The 24,858-nt window shown below is 35.9% G+C and overlaps 1 protein-coding gene across 1 annotated transcript in view; it reads right to left on the minus strand.

Annotated features, from left to right (window-relative positions):
• SHOC1 (shortage in chiasmata 1) overlaps window positions 1–24,858 on the minus strand; it is a 52,732-nt gene that overhangs the window by 5,856 nt on the left and 22,018 nt on the right. Inside the window, exons 12-23 of the mRNA XM_074166888.1 lie at window positions 24,719–24,813; window positions 23,452–23,694; window positions 21,822–22,274; window positions 19,434–19,559; window positions 17,364–17,540; window positions 12,561–12,668; window positions 11,581–11,768; window positions 7,499–7,571; window positions 5,985–6,054; window positions 5,215–5,399; window positions 4,582–4,687; window positions 592–685 (exon numbers count right to left, since the gene is read on the minus strand). Coding sequence (XP_074022989.1) covers window positions 592–685; window positions 4,582–4,687; window positions 5,215–5,399; window positions 5,985–6,054; window positions 7,499–7,571; window positions 11,581–11,768; window positions 12,561–12,668; window positions 17,364–17,540; window positions 19,434–19,559; window positions 21,822–22,274; window positions 23,452–23,694; window positions 24,719–24,813 — 1,918 coding nt within the window. The remainder of the gene's footprint in view (window positions 1–591; window positions 686–4,581; window positions 4,688–5,214; window positions 5,400–5,984; window positions 6,055–7,498; window positions 7,572–11,580; window positions 11,769–12,560; window positions 12,669–17,363; window positions 17,541–19,433; window positions 19,560–21,821; window positions 22,275–23,451; window positions 23,695–24,718; window positions 24,814–24,858) is intronic.

Here is a 24,858-nt window from a genome sequence, read left to right on the forward strand (position 1 = left end):
TAACTAGATAAATTTGAAACAAAATTTATTATACAAATAAGTAAAAAAATGACTAAAAAGATGTTACTTCATGCAAAAGAGGTAAGTTACAGACATCACCTTGGTAAACCAAATGCAACTTTTGCCCCATTTTTAAATGTTGATTATTCTAGATACTGCATTTTCTGATTTATAATGAAAAAGTTATTTTTCTTACAACATTAAAAAAAAGCAAACTAGCTAACAGCAGAGAAAATTACACTTTATTTTCTTCTACTACATTGGTAACATAATATTAAACTGAAACTTCAAATTAAGATGTAATCAAGATTAATACATGTTCTAATAATTTATAAAATGTAAGGTACAATCTCATTTCTTGACTCCTAGTCATAAAAACAGTTCAGTGGCCATTTGAATCTGATTCAGCTTGTACCAGGGTCAACACAGTCTTTTCACTGACTTCAGCAGCACTGAATTAAGCTCCTCTCTCTTATTTTAGTAATTTTAAGTTATTTTCTGTTTTTGATGTAGAATGCATACTTGATTAACCGCTTTGGAAATATCATACAGTGAAGATTAAAACAAAAAGGTTGTTACCAAAAAAATTACCTTCACTTCAAAGTCTTCTGACTTTTGTGTAAGTTCAATTAGAGCGGCATAAACTAAGGCAAGGTTAAGCAGGGTATCTCCCCTGAGACTGTACCTACAAAACAGTTTCATTGGACCATTAATACTTCATATGTAATATCACATGTAATAATTCCAAAACGTTTGCTCCACGTGTTAATGAATGTCTGTTTCACTTCATGAATTCAGTATACTAGTACAGTTTGAGCATTAGTATCTGTGATAGGAGAAGTAGCACACGTTGAGTGATCGAGTGCTGAAAGATGCACTGTGAGGAAGAAAAAGGAGTCAGACCACAGCAAAGGAAGCCTGGCCCCGAGCAAGAGGAAGGACTGCATCAGGGTCATACAGAGAGGAAAGCTGACGCATGGAAAATTTACCACTTGCTCACAGAAAAAAAATCTCACAATAGGTAGTAAAGAATGCTTAAGAACTGTATCAACGAAAGCTGTGCTCCCACATCAAAAGGAAAACTACTGATGGATTGGGACAACACTTCAAGAATGTCTCCCTGTTGCAAATGATACACAGTGATGCTAACACAGTAATTCATATCCATGTATTTGTAGGGGTTAATTTACTTCAAACAGTTATAAAGAATAATTGCAGTCATTAATATCCTTAGTCTTGCGAAATTTCTGGGCCTGTTGATTTGAAATACACCTCACGTTAGCATTACCTCCTCAAATCCTGTTATTTTTTAACAGCCATTTTTTTATCTCTTGTATAAGACTAAAATGATCCTAATACATGAAAAACATCTCTGCTAACTTTCTGAGGGGGTCTCCAGTGATCACTCTTACTTCTATCATTCCACTGAATTTTTCAGTAGGAGCACGCCAACATGTAACTAACTGAAATGTCCAAAGCACACTAGAAATGTGAGCTTACAATATTCATGTTGTTCTAAGAGTAATGTGTTCCTACAGAGAAATTCAAAGAACAAAGAGTGTTAGCTTGTTTTAATAAGCAGCTTCTTTCAGTGACAAGTTTGTTTAAAAAATACCAAGATAACAAAAGAATTTCATAACTTACTCTAAACTCATGCTTTCTCTGGAATAGAAAAGAATCCAACAGCATGTATATTGGAGTGATAACACCACCAGCTTAGATATTACATTGTCACAGGATTTCTCATAATTCAGTTCTTCCATGCTCTACCACGAAAGTCATATGAAAAGAAAAACTAAATAAATATATCACCACGGCTGTCACAAGCTTTTAATGTGCATTGCTGTATCATGCAGAAGTTAGATCAACCATAAATACAGCTAAATAATATAGGTATTAAAAATATGGGAGAGTTAGGAAAACTAGGTTGTATTCCCAACTTTTATTTTGTTTGACCTTTAAGAAGCTGATTTACTGCTTCATGCCTCTTTTCCCTCCCCTAAAAAGTAAACACTGCTACTAACTTTTTAGGATGTTCTTAGGATTTTTGAGAACTCTAATAATGCAGAATACTATTACAAACCTCTGACATACCTACTTAACCCATACAAATCAAATTATACGTACACTGAGTACATAAAGTACAAGATTGCTAATTGCAGTAGCATTTGCAAAAGCGTGTAGGAATGTCTGTGTTACGCTTGCAATACTCATTATTTTATTCTATATCTATCTTTCAGTAGCAGTTCTTCTACCTGTAAAGTCACCTGTCTTGCTGCATATCAGAATTATACTATTGTCTAAACTATTACTTTTTATTAGGAGTAGGACAAATTATTCTCTAGACTATTTCAGATAACTATCTGAAACAGGAGGAAGTAACATGCCACTGGTAAGAGAATATAGTCATGGATACATTTAATTGTTTATTACAATATTCCTTTATACAACTCTATTTTCAAGTATGCATCCTTTGATTATACTTAATACAACCCAGTATCAGGCCAAATGTTACACTTCTGTGCAGAAATGTAGGTACAGACATGAGAACATTATAAACTAGTCAAACTGGCACAGACAGAATTCTGGTTAATGAGTTTGGAAATAAGTCATGAGACAATGCATGAATTAAGTATGATTATGAGGAAGAAGATACACGTTAGAAGACTGAAGATATGGGCTAGAAGTGACTCAACACATATCAGAACATGAACATACTGGTTTCATTTTGTACCTGCAAAAAGATAGCAGTACATTCATCTATTGTCAACACAACATATTGATCTGTACTTCCAAAGAGCCTTAAGGAGTAACTACTGCTTCTCTCAACAAAGGTAATGCTGTACCTGAAGAAGTTAAATTATTTTATTAAATCTCAATTAAGTAAAATAATAAGATTTTCTTAAAGGAAATTAATAAGATATATCTCAATACAATTTTTTAAATTACACAGTCATTCTACATCAACTTTCTCAAATGCTCAAGTTTACTTTAAGACACATTTGAAGAATGCACATCAATGTAGCAGTGACTTAATGAAATATTACTGGATTAATTCAATTATGTTCCTAACCACACCAAATATAACCTTGATATACAGGCTTTGAGTTCACAAAAAAAAGACACAATACAGGAACAGATAGATAAATCAAGAAGATATACTTGGATTCTTCTTTTGAGTAATTAAATGTACATTGCATTTCTTTTCTTTCTTTCATGATTGTGCAGCACAGGGAAAGCAAGCTGAGTGAAAACTCCCTGACTGCCATTGGTATGACCCTAAATTTTTCTGAGTGAAGGAGAACTGCCAGCAGTGCAGCCACCTGTTACCAGCTGTGTCAGCAAAGACATGTCTGAATGAACATCACATGGTTAGGGCTTTAGGTGAGCCTTGGCTGGCTAAGGAGGGAAGTAAAGAGACAGTTGTCATGCTACTGGGCCTCATCCCCAGGAAACACAAGAGACCTAAGCCTGAATCTGCCAGCAGTAAGTCCTCTAGAAACTTGTACGGAGAGTGTATTCAGAGATTAACAAAAAATGTGAAGCATAAGCTCTTCTGAAATTATATAGCTCTTCATTTGCTCACCTATTTAATTACTTCATCAGTGCTAAACCAAACTAGTGAGAAAGTACCAAAAAGCATTCCTATCTACTTAGCTTAAGGTCAGGCTGAACAGAGAATTTGAACAGGTCAGAGTTTAAAAGTGACATCAATTAAATGTTCAGATGTTAAATGTGAAACATATAACTTTTTTTTCCTATTGTACTGTACTTAGAGTTCAAAAATGGCTTCACAGTTTGCTCTTCAGCAACACGGTGAAATCAACCATCTGTATCTCTGGCACTATGTTTAAGAGATGATGCTGCTCTGTCCCCTTTCTTTGTTTTTGTGGTTTTCTTTTCCTCCCCATGATATAAGGCACTTTTATTAGGTATTTATTATTGTGAAAGCAAAATGCAAGAAAATTATGTCAAAGAAAATAATACACACATGCAATGATTTAGAAACATGAAAATTTTTGTACAGGTTAAAAAGTATTCAAAATCAGCAGAATATTAGATCTGAATTTTGCAAATAAAGTAGTTTCTGTTTTTAGCTTAGCCTCTCCCAAAAGCTGTGGTGCACCAAAAAATGAGATTGTTTTACTGTTGTTTGTTTTGTTTTTTAGCATAGCTCTGGTAGATAAAACACAAAAAAATCCAAGAGAAATTTTTATGAAGAATTAAACACAAAGTCTTCCAAGCACCAAGAAGCTCCAAAGCAAAAAGTTTTTTGGGGTAACATTATGATTTTCAGGGAAAGTAGACAATTTTATAAGTTGTTTTGATCAAAAGTGCCAACTCATCATTAAAATAAACAAATCAGCCAGTTCCACTTTGGTTGACTCATGTGTGAATCTACAGAATTAAGCTACCAACTTCAGCAGAAAAATTATCTTGTATCTTAATAAGCTAAAAGTGTAATTGCAGTATTATACTGGATAGCCAAGTAGATGGTTACTACAAGATATAGTAGGACAAGATACATGTCCTGGAAAACTGAAAATAAATAGTAAGATTAAATAAGTTATTTTCACTCACTTGGATTCCAACAGCTGAAGAGTGTCTGGCATATTAAGAAGACCTTCAGTTGCCAGAAATACATATGGAATCTGGACCTCCAGAAGAAAGGAACCACAGGCATTCCCTGAAACAGTTTGTATATGTAAGACAATAGTTTCATAAGCAAAAAACTAAAGATACATTTAGGTATTTAAATAGACATATCTTTTTAAAATGCAGTTTTCATTCATCCCCATTAAAATGCTTCTATTATATGCTTGTTTTGTTCTTTTTTTCAAAATTAAACTCTTCTGAATATCTTTGAAATTAAGCTTTAATTTATATTCCCTTAGATCTACAGCAACATTCCCTTACGATGAGGAAGGGTGGATACAACTTGTAGCAACTGTAAACAACCTGTGAACTTGGCACAAGCCTTTATCAACCAACATTTACTACTACATCCTGGCCAAAACTAAGCTCACACCCTCAGAAAAGCACCTTCCTTTCTTGCTGTATAGATAAACCAGCTCTGTTTGCTTGGCTTTAGCCTGCATAATCTGTTACTCATTCTCTTCCACAGGCACATGAATGTAGCATTTTAGGGAAGAGAAAATGGTTTCCTTTCATATGCCAGCCCAATGACTTATTACGATTCTGGAGAGCACTTACCCATTTGTATTGTTGCAGGGAGGGTGGTTTTAAAAGTCATGTAACCAACATTTAGATTTTTGCACAGATTTTTCCAGCAAGAGTTTTCAGAGTAATCAAATTCCACTACTAATGAGAAGTGTGTCCAAGGGAAGTCAGCTCCGATTTGCTGATTATGTACAATAATACAGGAATATCTACCAAGGCTTAAAAAACCCAACAAAATATTAATAAAATTAAGTTCAGGTAGAATTACCCTCAGAACAAATTAAATAAATTTTTACTTTGAAGAATTATCACTGCTTAAAGCCTGTTTACAAAAAACCATTTACCCTTCCTGAATTTAAAACTGTAATTTCTTTAAAAATTAATTTAAAAATTAATAGCTGTACTTCCCCTTCTCCAGTTATCTATTTGAAGTATTCTTATTTTCCTGCAACATCATAATTTTTCATTATTTCTGTCTTATGCCCTTTTCCCCTCAACTTTTTTAAAACATGCAAAAGAAACATGTTTTTCTGCACATTTTTCTAAACAAGTTTTTCTAAAGCATGCAAAACAAAACATTAAAAACATGGAATTCATGTTTTCTGAAAGTTCCTCTGAGCCTCGCAACTGAGCATTTTACTACAGTGTGGACAAACTTTTCACCTCCTAGAATGAAGCTGTAGATCCATATTCTGAAATTTTTATTCCAGACTGAAAGTCCCATGGAAATGAACAAAAGTAACAAAAGTTTCACTGATATTAGTCCCAAGTCTTTGTTCTGAAAAATCAAGAATTTAACTTACTTGCTTATGATATCTTTACAACCTAAAATGTTTCCTTTTTTCTCAGAATTCAGATCCATAGCTTTTAAACCTGCATAAAAAGTATTAAAGCCTTAATGAAACAAATGAGTCTCTGTGGGTATGCATCAATGCACAGCAGTAAGCAGTAAATGTGGGACAAAACAAGATACTAAAATTTTATGTATTACATTGTCTGTCTTGATGAAGTTCTATGCATTTTCAATTTGTATTGCACTGGTGGGTAAAATGGTTTAGAAACTTCCATTTTTGAGTCCGAGGAAGAAGTAGTGTGAATAAGTTTCATGTCTCACAAACTCACAATCCGATTACCTTAAAATGAAAAACTAAAGCCTAGTGCAAAAAGAAGCATCTTTGTCCCTTTGTTGTTAAAATTCCTTTACATTTTCTGTACACTTCGTTTTACAAGTATGACTAGAAGATGTAGCTAAAACCGGATATTTGTATAACACAAATGCCTCTCTTCAGAAGTTTAGTAAGTTGGATTGACCCGTGTTTGCAACCAAGTCTTAAGATCTCAAAACAAATAAAATATTTTTCATTAAATATTATTATTAGTAAAAGCATTGTGAACATGCCTCCTCCCTTTCAAAACATTCTAAAAGACAGGCTTTCTTCTTTTAACAGCACAGGAAATGTGCTTTTTAAAGGCAAAAGAGCAATACAATACATGACACTGTTGATAAAGTTCAAGCAAGGAGGAGTTACAAAAATGGGTTTTAAGAAGCAATATGAAAGGAATCAGTGGCTTGCTCTAAACATAAGCACAGGCTTAAATAACAGTCTTCCTGAAACATGTTTCTTTTATCAGCTGAATCTGTGATGTTGAACAAGCTTGTACAAAAATTACTCATAGGTAAAATGATGAATTGATGAAAGTGCTGCTTGTATCAGTGGGGGGGCCAGGATACCAGAAATAGTATAATATTTTTCCTTGAGTTTAATAGATTCCTACAGTTCGTGTTTACATATTTAGCAAATTAGCAAACAACGTCAGCAACAGATTTCTAAGGGAAATCATGATCTGTAGCTAACTACTCATTTAAGGTCTTATGCTAGGGAGCTTAGTTAAGACATCTAAATTCTAACTGCTCTTGAAAAACCTGCAAGGAAGAAAAACTTGTGAGCACCAATTAGCTAAAAACAAAGCGACAATCTGACGAAGACAACAGATGCAATTATAATTAGGCAATGGGCTGCCCCCATCTCCTTTGTGTTCTGTTAAATAAATCTTTGACTTGACAGATGAAATATCATTCTTTTGCAATAGAACACATCATACCAGAACTCTTAATCAGGGGAAAATAAAATTACAAGAAAGGAAAAAGGCTGCTAGAAGAGTTATGAAATGGAAGAGTGAGAACAGTATGTAGAAAGATTACTGATGAGGAGAAAAAGGAGAGATATCTGCAAAAAGCATACCAACAGGAATAAAGCGAAACACAGAATAACAGCCACTTTTTCTTTCAAAAATATATATAAAAATAATTATTTACCTTCTACTGTAGATAAAGTGTGAATGAGGGCAGCTTTTTCTCTCTCAGAGTCTGTTCTTGTTATGATTAGTATCTGGAAGAAAACAAGGTAAAAGAAATTCTAGTACTGTAAAAAAGGTTCTTTCAGCCTGCATACGTCTTTCCCTCTTCTTTGCATAGAAAGAAGGTGGCAAAAATGGAAACCTCAGAACTTTCCAGAATGACAATCATAGAATATCTCAAGTTAGAAGGGACCCACAAGGCTCACTAAGCCCAACTCCCTGCTCCTCGCAGGACTACCCAAAACTAAATCATATGACTAAGAGCATCATCCAGATGCTCCTCGAACTGACAGGCTTGATGCTGTGGTCTTTCCCTGGGGAGCCTGTTCCAGTGACTGACCACCCTCTCAGTGAAGAACCTTTTCCTAATGTCCTGAACTTCCCCTGACGCAGCTTCATTCCATTTCCTTGTGTCCTATTGCTGGTCACCAGAGAGACGAGATCAGCGTCTCCACCTCCACTGCCCTCCTTGAAGAAGTTGTCACCCCTCAGCCTTCTCCAAGCTGAACAAACCAAGTGACCTCACCCACTCCTCCGAAGTCTGGCCCTCGAGGCCTTTCACTGTCTTTGTCACCCTCCTCTGGACACGCTCTGTCCATCTTACATTGAGGCACCCAAACTGCACACAGGACTCAAGGTGGTGTGCAGTGTAGAGTGGGACAATCATCTCCCTCACCCGGTTACCTCTGCTGTGCTTGAAGCACCTCAGAACATAGTTGGACCTTTTGGCTGCCAGTTACCGCCTTCCAGCACAGGGCTTCAGCCATCCCAGGGCCCATCATCAGTGCAGAAGGCAGAGGCAAAGAAGGCATAAAACATCTCCACTTGGTCTATGTCCCTATTTGTGAAGTGACTGATCTTGGCAAGCAACAACCCTGCTACCTCTGATTCTCCTTTTGCCATGAACGTATTTTTAGAAGTCCTTTTTGTTGTCCTTCACAGTGCTGGCCAGCTTAAACTCTAATTGAGCTTTGGCTGCACAAATTTTCTCCCTACAGTGGTGAACAGCATCTCTGTAGTCCTCTCAAGAAAGCCTGTCCTTGCTTCCAATGTCTATACACTTTCCTTCACTACCTAAATTCTAGAAGAAAATCCTTGCTCAGTCAAGATGGCCGCCTGCCCTGCTTGCTTGACTTCCAACACTTTGGAATCGCCTGCTCCTGCACTCTTAAGAGATGGCTCTTGAAAAGTGACCAGCATTCCTGGACCCCAATACCTTCAAAAGCAGACTTCCAGGGGACCTTACAGTGGGAAAGTAACGGAAGATTGGCGAGGAGGACTGTAAACACACTCAAGTGACTTTCACGTGGCGTACTGGAAAACACATATATCACACTAATTGTTGTCTAGTCTTATGTGCTCAACAAGTAGAACATCTGCACTTAGATAACATAGGCCTAGGATGGACTCAGGGGCACCTTATTGAACATGCCTGAGATTCCTGCCCTGCTGTTGAAGATCAAAGCACAGCAGAAAACTCTGCCTGCCTGAATCCTTGAAATACAGGCCAGAACAGCAAGTGTGAGCTCTCACTCTATCAATCCCTTGCTAACAAGGACTCTCTTGCTAATAAAAACTCTCTCTCGCTCCACGGTGCCTGCATTTCCTGCTTGCATGCCTCTGCCCAGGTGCTGCTTTGGAGATTTCCCCATCCATGAGGTATCGAGATTAAATTTGTTCTTTGCCTTTCATCCGTGGTTTTGTGGTTGTAACTGTGTCCTGCCTGCATTGTCTCACACACTTACTAACTACCTCCTTCAGCAGCTTGGTCTGCTCTCCCCATATCCAGGGCTGACTGTTTTTCTCCTGTCACCAATGATTTGAAACTCAGGTGTACGTGTGCATTATTACAAGAGTTGGTGAAACAACATTACAGAAGACATCAGTATCAGAATTCAGTTTTATGAACAAAGCTGTTCCACAAGAAATCTTAAACTGGAATATTTGATTCAAAGTGAAAATGCTATTGAAAGATATTATCATCTGAGACATTATACCACATTATTACTGTTGCACTAGACAGATGATTACTGTCCCACTAGAGGCACCATCCCTACGGAGGCAAAACTTAAAACTGAAGATATCTAGAACTCAGTCTGCAAGATGGTGATGTACTGGAAGGAGGTACTAGATGTACTGCTGAACTAATTAGAAAGATTTTCCAGACCATAGATGGAGTACACTGAAGTGTTCCTGCCAGAGATCGCTTATCTCTGAGATGCATTAAATACTGCTTAAGGAGAAAATGTTGAAAAGTATTGGAATGTACCAAACTGACACAGTTTTAAAAAGAATCACTACCAGATAAGGTGTTTACCTTGTCCACCATTTCAACTGATACAAACTAAACATGTGATACCTGTGTGCTATCTGTGTGCTACCTGTGTGCTACCTGTGTGCTGAACGTGTGCTCCTCATTACTTGTTGTTGTGAGCTAGATGACATTTTTAGTCATGTTCTGTCTAATCATGAGTACAAAAGAGTAAAGTTCAGTTTATTTTATTCCGTTTGCATCTTCTCACTTACAATGGAAATGTCCCATTATAATCCTGCATCAATAACAATTTTGGCTAACAAAAGGACAATCAGATTATCAAATTTCACATCATATTAGCTGATGCTGATGTGACATCATATGATAGAACAGGAAATGGCTTATTCAATATAACTTTTTCTTCTTATAAAAACCAGAGTCTCCTTGTGCCTATTCTGGCTCATAGAAACCCATCTCTGATTCTAGTAAACAATCTTATTAATTGTAAATAAAATCATATATATTCTTACATTGCATTGGTATGTCTGCATGCTCTTAAGTCAAGCAAGCAAGTGAAAACTCAGGAGAGTACAGTTAAAAATTTAAAAAATCATATCTAGTGGAATTCAGAAGAAAAGTAAAATTGTCACTAAGCTGACATTAAGATGACAAAGCCGTCATATGTCTCCCAGTACAGCATAATCCTAATATCATAAAGCAAAATGTGTTACTCTTAAGAAGAAAACGAGGCTGAAAACAAGCTTAGAGGATCTATTGAAGGACAGATGCCAAGACAATCAACACCATTCCATTTTGGTTGCTTCATTTTCATTTTAAATTCTAAAAGGGTGTACAATAAGCTAGTATATTTTTCTTCTCAAGAAAATTTACTCAAAGATGTCCAGAGATCTTAGTGCCACTCTTAACAGAAACAAAAGGAGAAGAAAGCTCCAAGAAGTGAAGTATGGAAAGAAGTTTAAATAAATGAAAGTAAGCTGGAAGATTCATCTTTTGGCTGTGTGTTCAGCAACATAAATTCTACTCCAAACAGTCAGGACATTAAAAAAATTACATATTTTATCCCTCCTGTTTCATTATGTGATAAGTATTCTGTAAATAAATAATAAATATTCTGCAAAGGACAATGATGTTTTGCACTGCATAGTATTACCCAAAATAATCACATATCCAGAAAAAAAATCACCTTTGGATAATTTCAGTGTCTTGCACAACTCTGTTCTGCATGCTGTAACTATCACTTATGCATTTTTGCTTCTTATATATAATGATAATGCCAGGAGATTGACCTGACACATGAGTTAACCAGAGGTCATCTATGGATAACAATACCCATATACTCCATGGCATGTGTGTGCTGAGCCACACACATGTACAATACTGACTTGTGCTATGATTCTCTTTGCACCAGAAGAATGAGGGCTTCAAATAAAAGGTTGTAACATTATTTTCAGTAAGTGATGTGGCACAATGTACTTACCAGGGAAACAAAAACACCTGCAACAAGATGAAGCACTGGCAATGTTAAAACTCATATGCATGTTATTTCAGTTATGCAACAAGGGGAGATTTGATCAAACCGAAACCTGCACTGATCCTGATAGAGGACTTAAACTTTATGTTACCCTTATTTAACAGATGGTGTGAGTTGGAGGGTAACTGGTAAGACTTTCTTCCATAAACCAACCATTGTTGAAAGATGGTTTTATAATTATTCACATAGTTTGGAGAAGTTCTGTTTGCTTAGAGAAATTGTTTACATTGTTAACCTTAACACTGTGCTCCCCTCCGTATCTTTGCATCCAATTTAAAATTTGACACTGAAGCTCTGTTATTTTGGGATTTATTTCATGCTTTTTCTGGCTGCTGTACTGCACAATCCTCAACTGCCTCCAGATGTTATTCAAACAGGATTCTAAGATGTTTTTATAGATATCCTTTGCCTTGGACAAATAACCTGTTAATAAAGCAACAAAAGAAGTACTTGCAGTGACAAAAGATAATTGCCAAGGTTTATGCTGAATCTACACATTAAAAATTATGTGAAGGTATCTTGCACAAAAAAAGATGAAAGTTTAATGGCTCATCAATACTATTATTGGAAGGATACTGTTATTACTAATCAGTGGCCTTTATAAAACTGCTATACCTCATGTAGTACCTGCTATATGACTCCAGCTAGAGTTACAGAATCACAGAATCACACAATGATATGGGGTTGGAAGGGACCTCTGGAGATCATCTAGTCCAACCCCCCAGCCAAAGCAGGTCCTCCTAGAACAGGTTACACAGGAGTTTGTCCAGGTTGGTTTTGAACATCTCCAGAGACAGAGAGTCCACCACCTCTCTGGGCAGCCTGTTCCCATGCTCTGCCACCCTCAAAGTCAAAAATTTCCTCCTCATGTTTAGATGGAACTTCTTATGTTCAAGTTTGTGCCCATTTCCTCTTATCCTGTCAGACAATTGTAGAACAATTGTAGAATATTGCATTCTATAGCTACAGATACCATCAGCAGCACTATTTAACTAGTACATATAGTTTATACTATTTATATTCCCACTGTCCAAAGCTTTACATGTCCTGTGTTTCCACCACTCTTCATATTATCACAACTATTTCTCAACTTGCAGCTACACTGGTGGTATTCTGATGGCAAAGAATCCCAGCCTTCATACATGAAGGACAGCCTGCAGAATACACACAAAGCATTTGCTTTCTGGGTATCATTATTCACTACTGAAAACAAACCTAGTGCGGTGTCCAAGCCACATGTCAACAGAAGATCTCGAACTGTCACCAGCAGGTGCACCAGAGCAGCGTGTCTGAACCACATGATCTCCTTCTCATCCACTTTACCTTTACAAATAGAAGAAACGGACACGGTCTGTATAAAATTGCAGAAATCATGCGATACCTGTCTAATCAATTTAAAAGATCCTGGTATCTCAGAATTTTCATTAAACACACTTAGACAGACATAATCTTGAAAGGTCAGACGTGGTGATCTTGGCCAATAGCTTATGATACAGCATAACTTTTCCCATGTCACTTGACTCAGAGCAAGTAGCACACAGGGAAGTGTTTTTGAAAGGTGAGTAGGGATAGATGGTGCTGGAGGAGGGGATAACAGTCTCCCTAGGTGTGCCATTAAATCCACACTGCCTTACTGATTTTAGTAAGGCAATCTTTAAATATGTATAGAAGCTTTTAAATTTCCCGTCTTTGGTCCATCATACAAGCCTAGCTGTTCACATTACTCATCTGATCAGTCAAATCACTAAATTTTTTAACAGTAACTCCTCCTAACCTGTTTTCCAAACATTTCAGAGGTCTTTCCAAGAAAGCAAAATGACAGATTATCCACTAAGCAATAAGAAATTTTAAAGGAGTGATAACCTCAATTTGAGTTTTTCACAGAAACTTTTCAACAAATTTTAGACTTTAAAAGCCACACTCTTTATGGCAAATGATTTGGACCCAGCTAGTCTTCATACATATAATGAGAAAAAGTCCCATTGTTTTCCAATAATGATCCATGTAGAGTCTTAACTTCTGATATTGATTTCCCCACACCTAACTAACTTCTCCAAATGAGAATCTTAACATTCTTTGAGAAGGTAAATTTGAAGAACGTCTGCTGCTTCCTTGACCCACAGAGTAAAACAAACAATTTACGGGCAACCTATTCTGTATTACATACTCATTTTGAATAAATCTTCAAGGACCTGACTGAACAGGAAGGAATTGCTAGTCTGAAGGAGGAAGGCATTTTTGCGAACTGCACACAGGGAGTGGTGTATGTCATTATCTTAAGAAAGGAAATATGTGATTGTTGCAGAGCAAGTGGACTTCATAATAAAAAGCACACTTCTAACTATTTAAAAGCTAACAAAACAGCTTTTAATTCAAAAAGAGAAGTGAAGCTCTTACGAAAGAAAAATCAAACTTATGAACACAGCATCCAGAAGAATTAGCTGGAAACAGCATGGAAGACAAAGATATTGCCACTAGTCTGTATTTACAAAAATCAGAAAGTGACTGTTCATCTCTGCAAGTGAAGGTGCTGAAACTGAAGGACTTTCTCCAGTTCTTGACATGACTCACCATAAAAACTCAGTAAGGAATACAGGTCATTGAGAAGCAAAGCAAGACAGTAAGAGACCACAGTTTATGATGAAAGACTGGAGCATTTGGTGTTACTTGGTGCAGAAAGAAAAGACCAGCAGGGGAATAATAATCTTCTAATAGATCAATACCATCATAGTAAGTGATTGTTTTCTATGTTCACAGGGATATTAATGAGAAAATGCACCAGTATATTCTGGAGTAAAGTATAATGAGATTGGGTATTATGAAACTATTTAAAACTAGAAAGGCAATAAAAGAATGTTACCAGGGAGGTTTTGGAATCTCCTATACAGTTAGAGAAATATTCATTAGGAATGGATTGGATATGTCAAGAGTCTTCCTCATTTCTAGGTTTCTATGGACCTTGGAGCAAGAAAATTCTTAACTCCTTCTGCTTCTTCAGTTGGGGACAAAATGAAAGACCTCCCTTGCACTTTTCTGTCTCTTAGTGCAGACAACAGTAGCTAAATCCACCTGAATTTTTTAAGTATTTTAAATGAAGAACAGAAAGTTTTTACTGCTTTTCTTGACCTGTAGTCCAAAGACCCATCTATTTCATAGGTCAATTTCATGTTCAACAAGTTATTTTTGTATAACAGAGGATGGGTAAATATTACCCATTCCTCAGAAAACATCCTTGAAAGAAAAGTCCAATAGATGACTTTTTACCTCATCAGTATCTCAGCCCCTAAACATTTTCATTGATTTGGTTGCTGTAATTTTAGCAATTGGTAATATATTGCACAGCTAATCTAGAAGCAAAGAGGGCCCTGAAGTTTGAATAAGCATGCCACTTGGCCCAGCTCCTACTTTAGGCTACATTTCTATAGCACATAAACTGCATTTGAAAGGATATTAGTTTTCTTGAATTAAAATGCAGACTCCTTCATAATATCTTACTTCATCTTGAGAAACAGGAGTAGTGTGGAATAATCCCTAAAATAAACTTATATTAAAAATATAGCATTGTTCACACATTAAGGAAAAGTATAAAATCGAAACATTTCTAGGGTGGAAAACAGTGGCAGCTGATATGCGAGGAATCTGCTCCATCTGCGATTCCCTGAACAATATTGCTTGCAAAGCAACACGGAGGATGGAATGGAGTGAAGATTCCACAGTCCAGCTCTGTGATCATATAGCAGATATGGGAATAAGATGGTCCTATGGAACTGATAGCCGCATATTTGCTACCCTGAGCCAACAGTCTGTTAAATTTTGATGAAATGCTGTCCTTTGTGCGAACTTTGGTCATTATAATGTCATAATACCAAAACACACCTCCATCCCAAAGGCTACCCACCTCCAAGGTGCAACCATTGCTCCTTGAGTCTGCGCCCTGAATTTTTTGTAAACTATACCTTTAAATGTGAGGTGAGAGAATTTTACACCAATAATAATAAAGGTATTTATGACCAGAGTCACTCAAACTCCACCTTGAAGGTAAAAAATAGTATAAAAATAGTCCAAGCAAGGGGAGATACTAGGGAAGACACCATTGTGAACAAGTCAAGGAGGACTCTTATCACAGACTGCCTTTGACTTCTGGGACCAGTCGACGGGCTGAGCCTTTCTTCCCCCCCATAGGGTTGCCTTTGGGTAAGACTAAGACTACACCAAGTTCTTCCCCGGGAAACTTAGAAATCTCTCTAGAGGGTTACTTTTTTACATTTATAGACAGGCTGTATTGTTTGTAACTCTGTCGCGTGCTTAGTATCATTAACAATATTTTAACTTGCATGTGCTTTGCAGACAGTGTATTTATCATCGGCAATCCATAAGAACCTTTGTATCTGTTGCTTAAATAAACTGCACTATTTAAGTAGCTAGTTGTCTCGGTTTCTCATTGAACGCGACCAAACACTGGAGAGCGGCCGTGCTAGTTCATGAGCACGACTAGACTGAAGCTGCAGTCCACTATTAGTGTATCTGGAATCGTGATAGTTTAATATATTAAACACGACTGGACCGATAGTGGTGAATTGGGCAGCACTCAGAATTTAAACCTAGCCGCACCTAGCCTCCCACCTTGGTGAGGAGTGTTAGAACGCAAGGGCGTTTATTTTCTGCCAAAACTATTTTGTGTCTTAATGCAACAAGTAGTTCTCTGTACACTTTTATCAGCAGTGTTTTTCCTTTCTGATACAGATATAGATACTGATATTTTCCCTCATTTTTGTGAAGATGGCGTTTGTTTTTTTGTAAGCTCCCTCAAATTAAGAGAACCCTGCTGCCAACAATTTTAAGATGGTAATTCTATAGATCACAGGCTATCATTCTGCAGAGACACTACAACCTTTTTTTTGTTTGCCTTCTCATTTACAATTTCATTATCTTTATTTTGAGAAAAATACATTCAGCACAGAAAGCAATAAAGTTGAGATAGCTAAAGTTCATCACATAACTTGTAGCATAATATAAAAACTTGGCAGGTAGTAGACGGCCTGTCCTTACAAGTAGTTCTCAACTATGAGCAGTACAACTCAAAAAATAATCCAAAATACCTAATAGCTTTCTAAATATTCCTGAAACACAGCCTGTATTTTCACTGAATTTCACTGAATTTTTAGAGTTGGAAGGGACCATAAAGATCATCTAGTCCAACTCCCCTGCCGAAGCAGGATTGCCCAGAGCATGTCAGAGCATGTTACTCAGGACTGCATCCAGGCGGGTCTTGAAAATCTCCAAAGAAGGGGACTCCACAACCTCCCTGGGCAGCCTGTTCCAGTGCTCTGTCACCCTCACCATAAAGAAGTTTCTTCTCATATTTGAGTGGAACCTCCTATGTTCCAGCTTGTGCCCGTTGCCCCTCGTCCTCTCACTGGCAACCACTGAGGTTTTGCTGTGAGGTCTTCCTGACCCTCTCTTTATCTATAGCCAAAAATCTTTGTAAAGTGTCACTGATTTTGCTGGTTTTTGTATTCATTTTTCTGGTTTTATAGGGTTTTCACAAGCCCCATAGGAGAGAAACGAAGTGAGAAAGAAACCAAATTAACATAATATTTTTTTCTCCTGATTTCCAACATATGCTTAGCATTTTGCATCATGCAGATGTGACAAATAATAGCTACTAAAAGGAGAGAAACAACAAAAACACATAGACAGCTTTTAATTTTAAAATCTAGCATAAAAAAAACCCCACATTGATATAGAAACAACATTTCTGAAGCATATCTAAAATATTTTAAAATTCAATTCAATTAGAATACTTTTTGTATTACAATATTCAGGTTAATAAATGTGATGCTGATGAACTAGGAGACAGTATTTTGGAAATAAAAGAGTAAAACAATTACTATACTCTAGGAGACAAACTGCTGAAAGTTTTATCATTAATTTATTAAACATCTTAAATCTTGTGTCAACAATTAAACCTGTATTATTATTAAAGAAAAAAACAATGATTTAAAAAAAAATACATACCTTCTTTAAAACGATCGCATATCACCTTCTCTTGCTGTTTTAAGAAAAACCTTGTATGATCAAATTTAACGCTGTCAAAGCTCCAGTTTACAGAAGCAAGTACACGCAGATGTGTCAAATCCTTTAGAACAGGAGTGGCTGCTTCTTCCAAGAGGCAGTATGCCTGGCATTGGCTTTCTGGATACACAATAAACAAAACATAATAATAAAGTTTGGTCTCATGTACTACCACTGGACAAGAATGTTCAAAAGACCTAGCAAAACACAAACACCACTGACTTCTTCATGAAATCTGTAACATTAATAGAAAAAGCAGTTGCTTGCCAGCAAGCCTTCTGGATGGTAGAATTAAGTTGATCCTCACAGCAGGCAACCACGTTATGCTGTGCATTTTATAAAGTGATCAAACTCCATGATGAAGCGTTAGGATTTTCTACTCCTGTGACTCCCATTAAGATTGTACTATTATTCCATTGCTCCACAGCCTTCTTCTATTTTATAGTCTAAACTTAGACTTAGTGCCTTTAAATCCACTTGTTACTATAACTTCAACATCCCTTCTCCTTCTCTGGTATTTAACTTCTAATGTCTTTGTCTAGCAAGGCTAAACAAGCCAACCTGTTAGTCTCTTTGTGTTTTCATGCTAACAGTTCTTAATAGCTTCTGGGTGGCTGTTTTACAATTCTTTCCAAATTATAACTGGGTTTCTTGCTATTAGCATCTATGACAGAGCTGTTAATCTCTGAATGAGTTCAAAGGGATGTCCTTTTCCTCAGGTAAGAAGGTAAAACTCTCCATACCCATTTTTTAAAGATTATAGTTGAGTTGATCACATCAACAAGACCAGAACTCTGTGGTTCTTCATTTTCAAAGATTTATGATTACTTTTCAAAAATATTTTCAACTGATCTACACAAATTATTTAATTTGACTAGCAGCTGACTTCACTTGGTCAATGCACCATTTCATAAGCAATTAACTACTCCATATTTTTAAGCGTTCAAAGAAAAGGTATATTATTATGTCCAGTTTTTCAGCCTTTAGGGAAATAGGTCAGATATACAATATATTTTGGATGGTCATTGTATAATTTCATTGGGGCATTCCTGTATTAATGTATAATATATATATATAAATATATTTCTAATCATGCATCTTCAATGTTCCACTGCTAAGTTAAATGCTTGTGTGAATCCTTCTAATCTCTGTTTTGGCTATCACTTGTTTTTGAGAGAGATTTCTTTTCTTCGTTTGCAAGGCCACCATGGTGAAACACTGAAACTTTAGTTCAAGGACAGTAATAGGACATTCAGTCCCAACAAATACTACTTTTGCAAAATTATAATTCTTGATTTGACTGCAGAAAAGCTTCAAATTTATTCCAGTACCATTAAAAGACTCTTCCTTCAAAATTTATTAAAAAAATAATTAAAAAATAAGCTTATAGCTGTTACATGATTCCCATCTCAGATGGGAACAAATCAAAATAGTGCTCCACTCTTTCACTCTGGTTCTGTGAAAGAGACTCTCACTAGCCACATGGTTTGACTCTCACTAGCCACATTCTACTGCATGACAAAATTGCTGTCAGTGCATGTTCTTTGATACAATGTCTTGAAACGTGCAACAGCAAGAGTTCACAGGGAAACGCTCAGTCATGTATGAAATAAATCCATAGTGGATTACTACTGTTAAAGACTTCCTACCAAAATGACTGCCAATGCTTTCCACCTTCTACTGTCTCAATTACTTTGTCAGAGAGAAAAATGCAGAATGGTAATTTGAGGGCACTGATTGGCATGAAGTGATTTCATGTCTGCTGATTTACATCAGATATAATTCAAAGTCTGTGCTTCTTAGTTTGCATGCAACTGGCTTTAGTCTTAAAACAGAATTCCATAGCCTGTTCTCACATCTGTATCAAAATAAATATGCACCTATTTGGAATCTTTTCAGTCACAAGGAACAAAGACTAAGCCTAATAATTCCCCTATTTTCTGAGTAGCACTATTTAATATAAAATTATATTGCAAAGTTACACTAAATAAAGAATATCCAAAAAAAGCATACCTGATGCTTTAATATTGACTGTGACACTGTCCTCATTCTCTGGTTCTTTTTCATCTGTTTTTACAGTCTCACAAACAGAACTGTCTTCTTCATGAATGTGCATATGTTGCTCTTCAGGCTGGGGCACTAAATCATTAAACCACGAGGGAACATTTAGATACAAATATCATAAAACCAGCTCAATGAATAAAAAACCTGTTCTATAAATGACTCTACATGCAAAAATATTATCAAGTAGTTTCTATGACACATACATTTTCTATTCATGAACTTTCTTATTTTTTTCATGGGCTGGGAAAATTCAGGAGCTGGTATTATAGCTCTATAATATAGCTCCATAGGAAAGCTCATATGCCTTTATATGGAGAAAAAGCATGTGAGAGAGGATAGATGCTGCTGACTCTGAGGAGCTCAAATTATTAAAAAAGTCTCAGTGAGTGTGAGTAGAAAAGGTTAGATACTGTAAATGAACATGGAAGCTGCAAATGGCAGGGGGAAGAAGCCCCTGAAAAATTGCTTATTGAAAAGAACTTTTTCTCCTGTCTTAGAGCTATCTTCTGTGACATGTTAGTATTTCTAAGTCCCCTTCCCTTCTTCCTTATAAATACTGATGCAGGAGCTACAGATTCTGTCCACAAATCTTCCTTTGGCGGTTCTACCTCTTTATTTCTGTGAGGACTTCTGCCTGAATAGTGTCTCCTAAATAATGCTGGTTTTTTTCTAGTTAAGAGTGTCAGAAAACAAACTGATCCTACAGAGACAGAATGAAAAGAACGAACAATTTTTTTTAAAAAAAAAACCTTTCTGATTTTGAAAAGCTATACAGGGCTCAAAATTGGATCAATGAAGTGTTTCTACTAATTCCCTCCTGTGTGTTTTCTGAACTAAATATTATACACAATGACATCTTTAAAAAATAAAATAAACAACAAAGACAGTAGAGAAAGAGCCCTACAAGCAGTGTTGGCATTATTCATTTCCAGTTAAATTTAGAATGACCCTTAAAAAAACTTTACATTATTACAAAAGCATACAATAATTTACATAATTTCTACATCAAAGTGGTAAGACATACAGATTTTAATGGGCTCTCTATAGATCAGACATAATTGATCTGCAACACTGGGGTCTACCAGTAAACATATTCTAAACTGCATTTAACTTAAACCTACACAAGCCTATTTGTAAATGTAACACAGCTTGTCTTTCAATACATCTGGATTTCTTGCTAGGAGATGCAGTTCTAGACGTAGTTCACTAGATGGTAGCATAAAACTTCAGTTCACGTACTGTGTTCTCCTACTTTTAAAATCGGGACTGTTGCTTTCTGAGGCCATGGAAGTGTTTTATGCATGTCTGCCAGTGTCACTAACAGACGAATTTTACCAAGAAATAATTTACACCACAAGATTACCTAAGCTTGCAATTAAATCCCAATTCTATTGTATAGAAGTTACTGCTGAAAGCTTTTATGCAACAATTGTAATTTTTTTTTTCTTTTTTTAATGCTGGGACATATGAAACACAGATAAAGGTGACTGTCAAAATTCTGCCATAAAAATCCATAAAAGAAAATTTTTTTTTTTAAACACAATTTTATCCTGAAAAGTGAATCTGGAAATATGTCAGTGTCTCCCAATATTTTGTGTCACAAATATTTCTTTTTTAAAACAAATAAGGACTTTCTTCTACTTCTTTTCCCTCTCTGCTATTTTGCATTTCTGCCATGCTCAATGCGTAGTCTGAGATTCTTTCATAAGCATTGTCATTAACAAGAATAAGGCTACCAACAACTTTCTGTTTTCCCTAAGACCTGTTTGGCCTCATTGTTTGATGGGGTTTGCACAAAGGTAACTGGCTCAAATGGTTCTTTCCAGAGAATAACTTTAACTCTTGTTTATTGTCTGGGCTATGTTGGTTCTACAAAAGTAAAAGTATTGATAATTACTATTTGATAGCTACAATTAATTTGATAACTACAACTGATAACTACTATTTCTCCAAAGAGGCCAGGACATCTGATTCAGAATATATGGGTAGAAGAGATCTTCTGGACTAAGTACCATCTAGAGTTACTTTGTCAGAATACGAATGAACTCATATGTTTATTTTATTAAAAACCACTTCTACAACCAACAAAAAACCCAAAACCCAAAACCAAAGCACCCCCCAAACAAAACAAACAAACAAAATCCCCTGAGATATCTAAAGGAAAAAACAAGAGGTAAGATCCTTAGCTGAAAATTCAGCTACATAAAGATCATAAAAATGTTACTTCAAAGGATATTTTTCCACATAGATCTACTTACAGGAACTAGCATTTATTGTAACTGGAATAAGAGACCAGATTTAAACCTGGAAAATGCCATATTAATCTGGTTCACATACCTTTTCCAGGACTATCTACATCATTTTCTTCTTCTCTTTGGGTGAGTGTGTGTTTAGATCTCAGCATAATGAAGTTGCTCAGATCAGAATCATCGTTGTCCCATTTTGTAGCAAGTGCAAGTGATGCAGGCTTTTGACTACTGGATGAGTTGTCTTGTTTAGAAGACACATCTTTACAGCTGACTGATTCAGGTGTTTTGGGGGGGTTCTTTTCTTGGTTTAAGGAATAAATTGCCTCTTCTACCTTACTCTTTCTTATGCTTCCTCCAGTGAGCTCTTCCACAGATGTATTTGTACTGTGAATTTTGGCAGATGGTGCAGCACTCATGTGCGGGGCAAAGCACTGCCTTTGAGTCTGTGGTGACATGGAAGGATTAATTACTTTGTCCAACTGATGCCTTTCAGCAGAAGGAAGCTCCTGGTTTGTCATGGAATTCTTCTCTTCAAGCCATCCTAAAAAATAAAATTTAATTTATTCATTGCAACAGAGATTTTTTTCTTTTCTTTCTCCAGGTTGGAGTTAACTAGTTTGGATAAGTATAGAGAAAGAATTTTTTAATTTCTACTTTCTGCCTTCCCAGGTCATTAGAATCTGCTTTTAGAAAATTTGTACTGATTAGTCCTAAGTAAAAATGTACAATGTTGAGAAACAGAAGGCCATGCTACTGTTTGGAAAAGTTCTCACCATCTGCATGGTGCTTAATGGTGTTAGATTTCTAGGAAGTGGGAAGCAACACATTTCATTAGGAAGAAAGATTAGAAGATTAACAGATTTTCTTTTTAGAGGAAAAAAAAAGTAAAGCACCCAATTAGCTCCCTTTAAAGATGTGCTTCACTAGAACTGCAATTTTTTGCACTGCTGCTGCACATCCATGTTAAACACAGTAGCTAAACACTTTATGATACGTAAAAAGCAGTTAAGTGGAAATGTTCTTTCATGAGCTGTACCTGTTTGTTTCACAATAAATCCTGTTACACAATTTAACTTATATATAGTAGTATATAGTTAGTAGAAATCCTTGGAGTTCTACAACCATAACTGATACCTTGCTGTCAGGATATAGTTATATAATAAAATCTAAATAAATTCTTGCATGTTCTGTTACAGTTTGATTATAAGTGTGCAAAATGGTCCATAAGTAATTCTGAAGTTTATGAATGGTGCATGTTTGAAACGACAGCCAGCATACAAAACCCCCTCTGAAAAGCTTCATCGCAAAATAAAGAATTTTCACTGTAACATACTGTCCCCACTGATCTTCTGCAGATAGGACTATATGAATACCCGCTTTGTTAAAATACTCCAATGTAAAATTACTATTTGTTAAGAAATTTTCCTGTATTAAAAAATAGTGTGGGTGGTAGAGGCTATTTTTCATCTACACATTAACAGAAAAGATAACTTTGTGTAGTGTAACACTTTTGCTCCTACAATTTGTTCTGAGGTTGTCAAAGTACACCTCAATTGTTGTAGTGTTGCTACTTCATATTGCTATAAAACATTTTGTTCTTGAGAATAAGAAATCTTCCATTTCCTTCCCTCTTGGAGGTATGTAACTGTCATTGTGTGATTCTCTGTTAAAGTATCTATCTTTGCTTTTTTATCACTTTTTTAAAAAGAGATACTTACTTTCTAACTGATATGATGTAAATTGTGTGAATGTTTCTACTTCTGTGGGAAGCAAATGGTTTGCATTACTGGTATCCATATTTAATTGCTCCAAAGTTTCTATGGAGACTGGATTTAAACCCAAATGAAGCCACCAGCCCTCCTCTAGTGAGCTAAGCACTGGTGCTTCTACCTCAACTGGTAGCATTTCCTTCAGTTCTGTAAGTGAATAACGCTGATATGCAAGTTTAACAGCCTGATGCTCTACAAAAAACAGAAATCAATACATAACATTAATAATCTAGAAACATGAAAATAGAATGTCATCTTGGAAATGAAAGCTCCCAAGTACTGATGACCTACTACATATATCCATTGTCTGTAATTCCATTTGTAACTCAGTGTCCATTAATACACTTGAGAGCAGTTGAGCGTTATCAGAGTAAGTATGCTTTTTTAATTGTTGAGTATACAAGTAAGGTGGGGGTTTAAACTTTTTTCAGATCTTATAATGTGTAGATTCATTACTCAAGTTACAAATGATCTTGTTTATTATTTGTGGGTTTACTTGACATGCTTACACAGATTTAACATAATCTTTACCTGAAAAAAAAATGAACTTAAATAGTAACAAGCCTACCATGAATTATTTTCAACTATAAATGAATGTACAAATGAATTGGACAACATAATAAGTCAATATACATAACTTAATCCTGAGACTTGTAAAATGAAGGCAAATAAAATGAAATGAAAGAACAGTGGTAATAAGTATTCTGGCCTGGTCAGAAATAATCTGCACCTTATTTTGGTTTTGTGTATTTTGCTTCCTAACATGAACTCTGTTCTAGTGAAGCTATTATTTTCCATTAACAATGGAAATCAATACTTTTCTATTGATTGATAACATATTTTGAAACATTACTTAAGGAAAAATAGCACACAAATTCAACAGATTGCCAAATTTCAATTACCACAGTTACTGAATATAATTAGTAGTGAGCTGAGTATTTTCACCATGAAATAAAACCATTCCTTCGTTCAAATTGCCTCCATAGAAGGATACATGGCATACTGACTTCTGTGTTATCATACTGTAACTTTTTATATGTACTAAAAGAATCACATAATCCAAACTTCAGAGTTTAGTTACATTAGTTGGATAAATTTCAATGGCTCAAAAGATGTGCTCTGTAATACAACATTAACTTTTTTTGCTGTATTTTCTCCATGTACATGGAAGTCTTCAACATCAATTAGAAATTGATCATCAATTAGAAATCCTTACCAACAAGCAAAAGAGAGTTCATATTATCCTGATACTTCTCTGATTGCCATGCCAAACATTCTAAGTATTTCCTAGAGGGCTCTGTAATCAAAATACTAAGAACATAAAACAAGAGTTGGAGGTATGAAGCTAAACAGCAT

This window comes from Numenius arquata, chromosome Z (genome assembly GCF_964106895.1).
Source record: "Numenius arquata chromosome Z, bNumArq3.hap1.1, whole genome shotgun sequence".
Lineage (NCBI taxonomy): Eukaryota > Metazoa > Chordata > Aves > Charadriiformes > Scolopacidae > Numenius > Numenius arquata.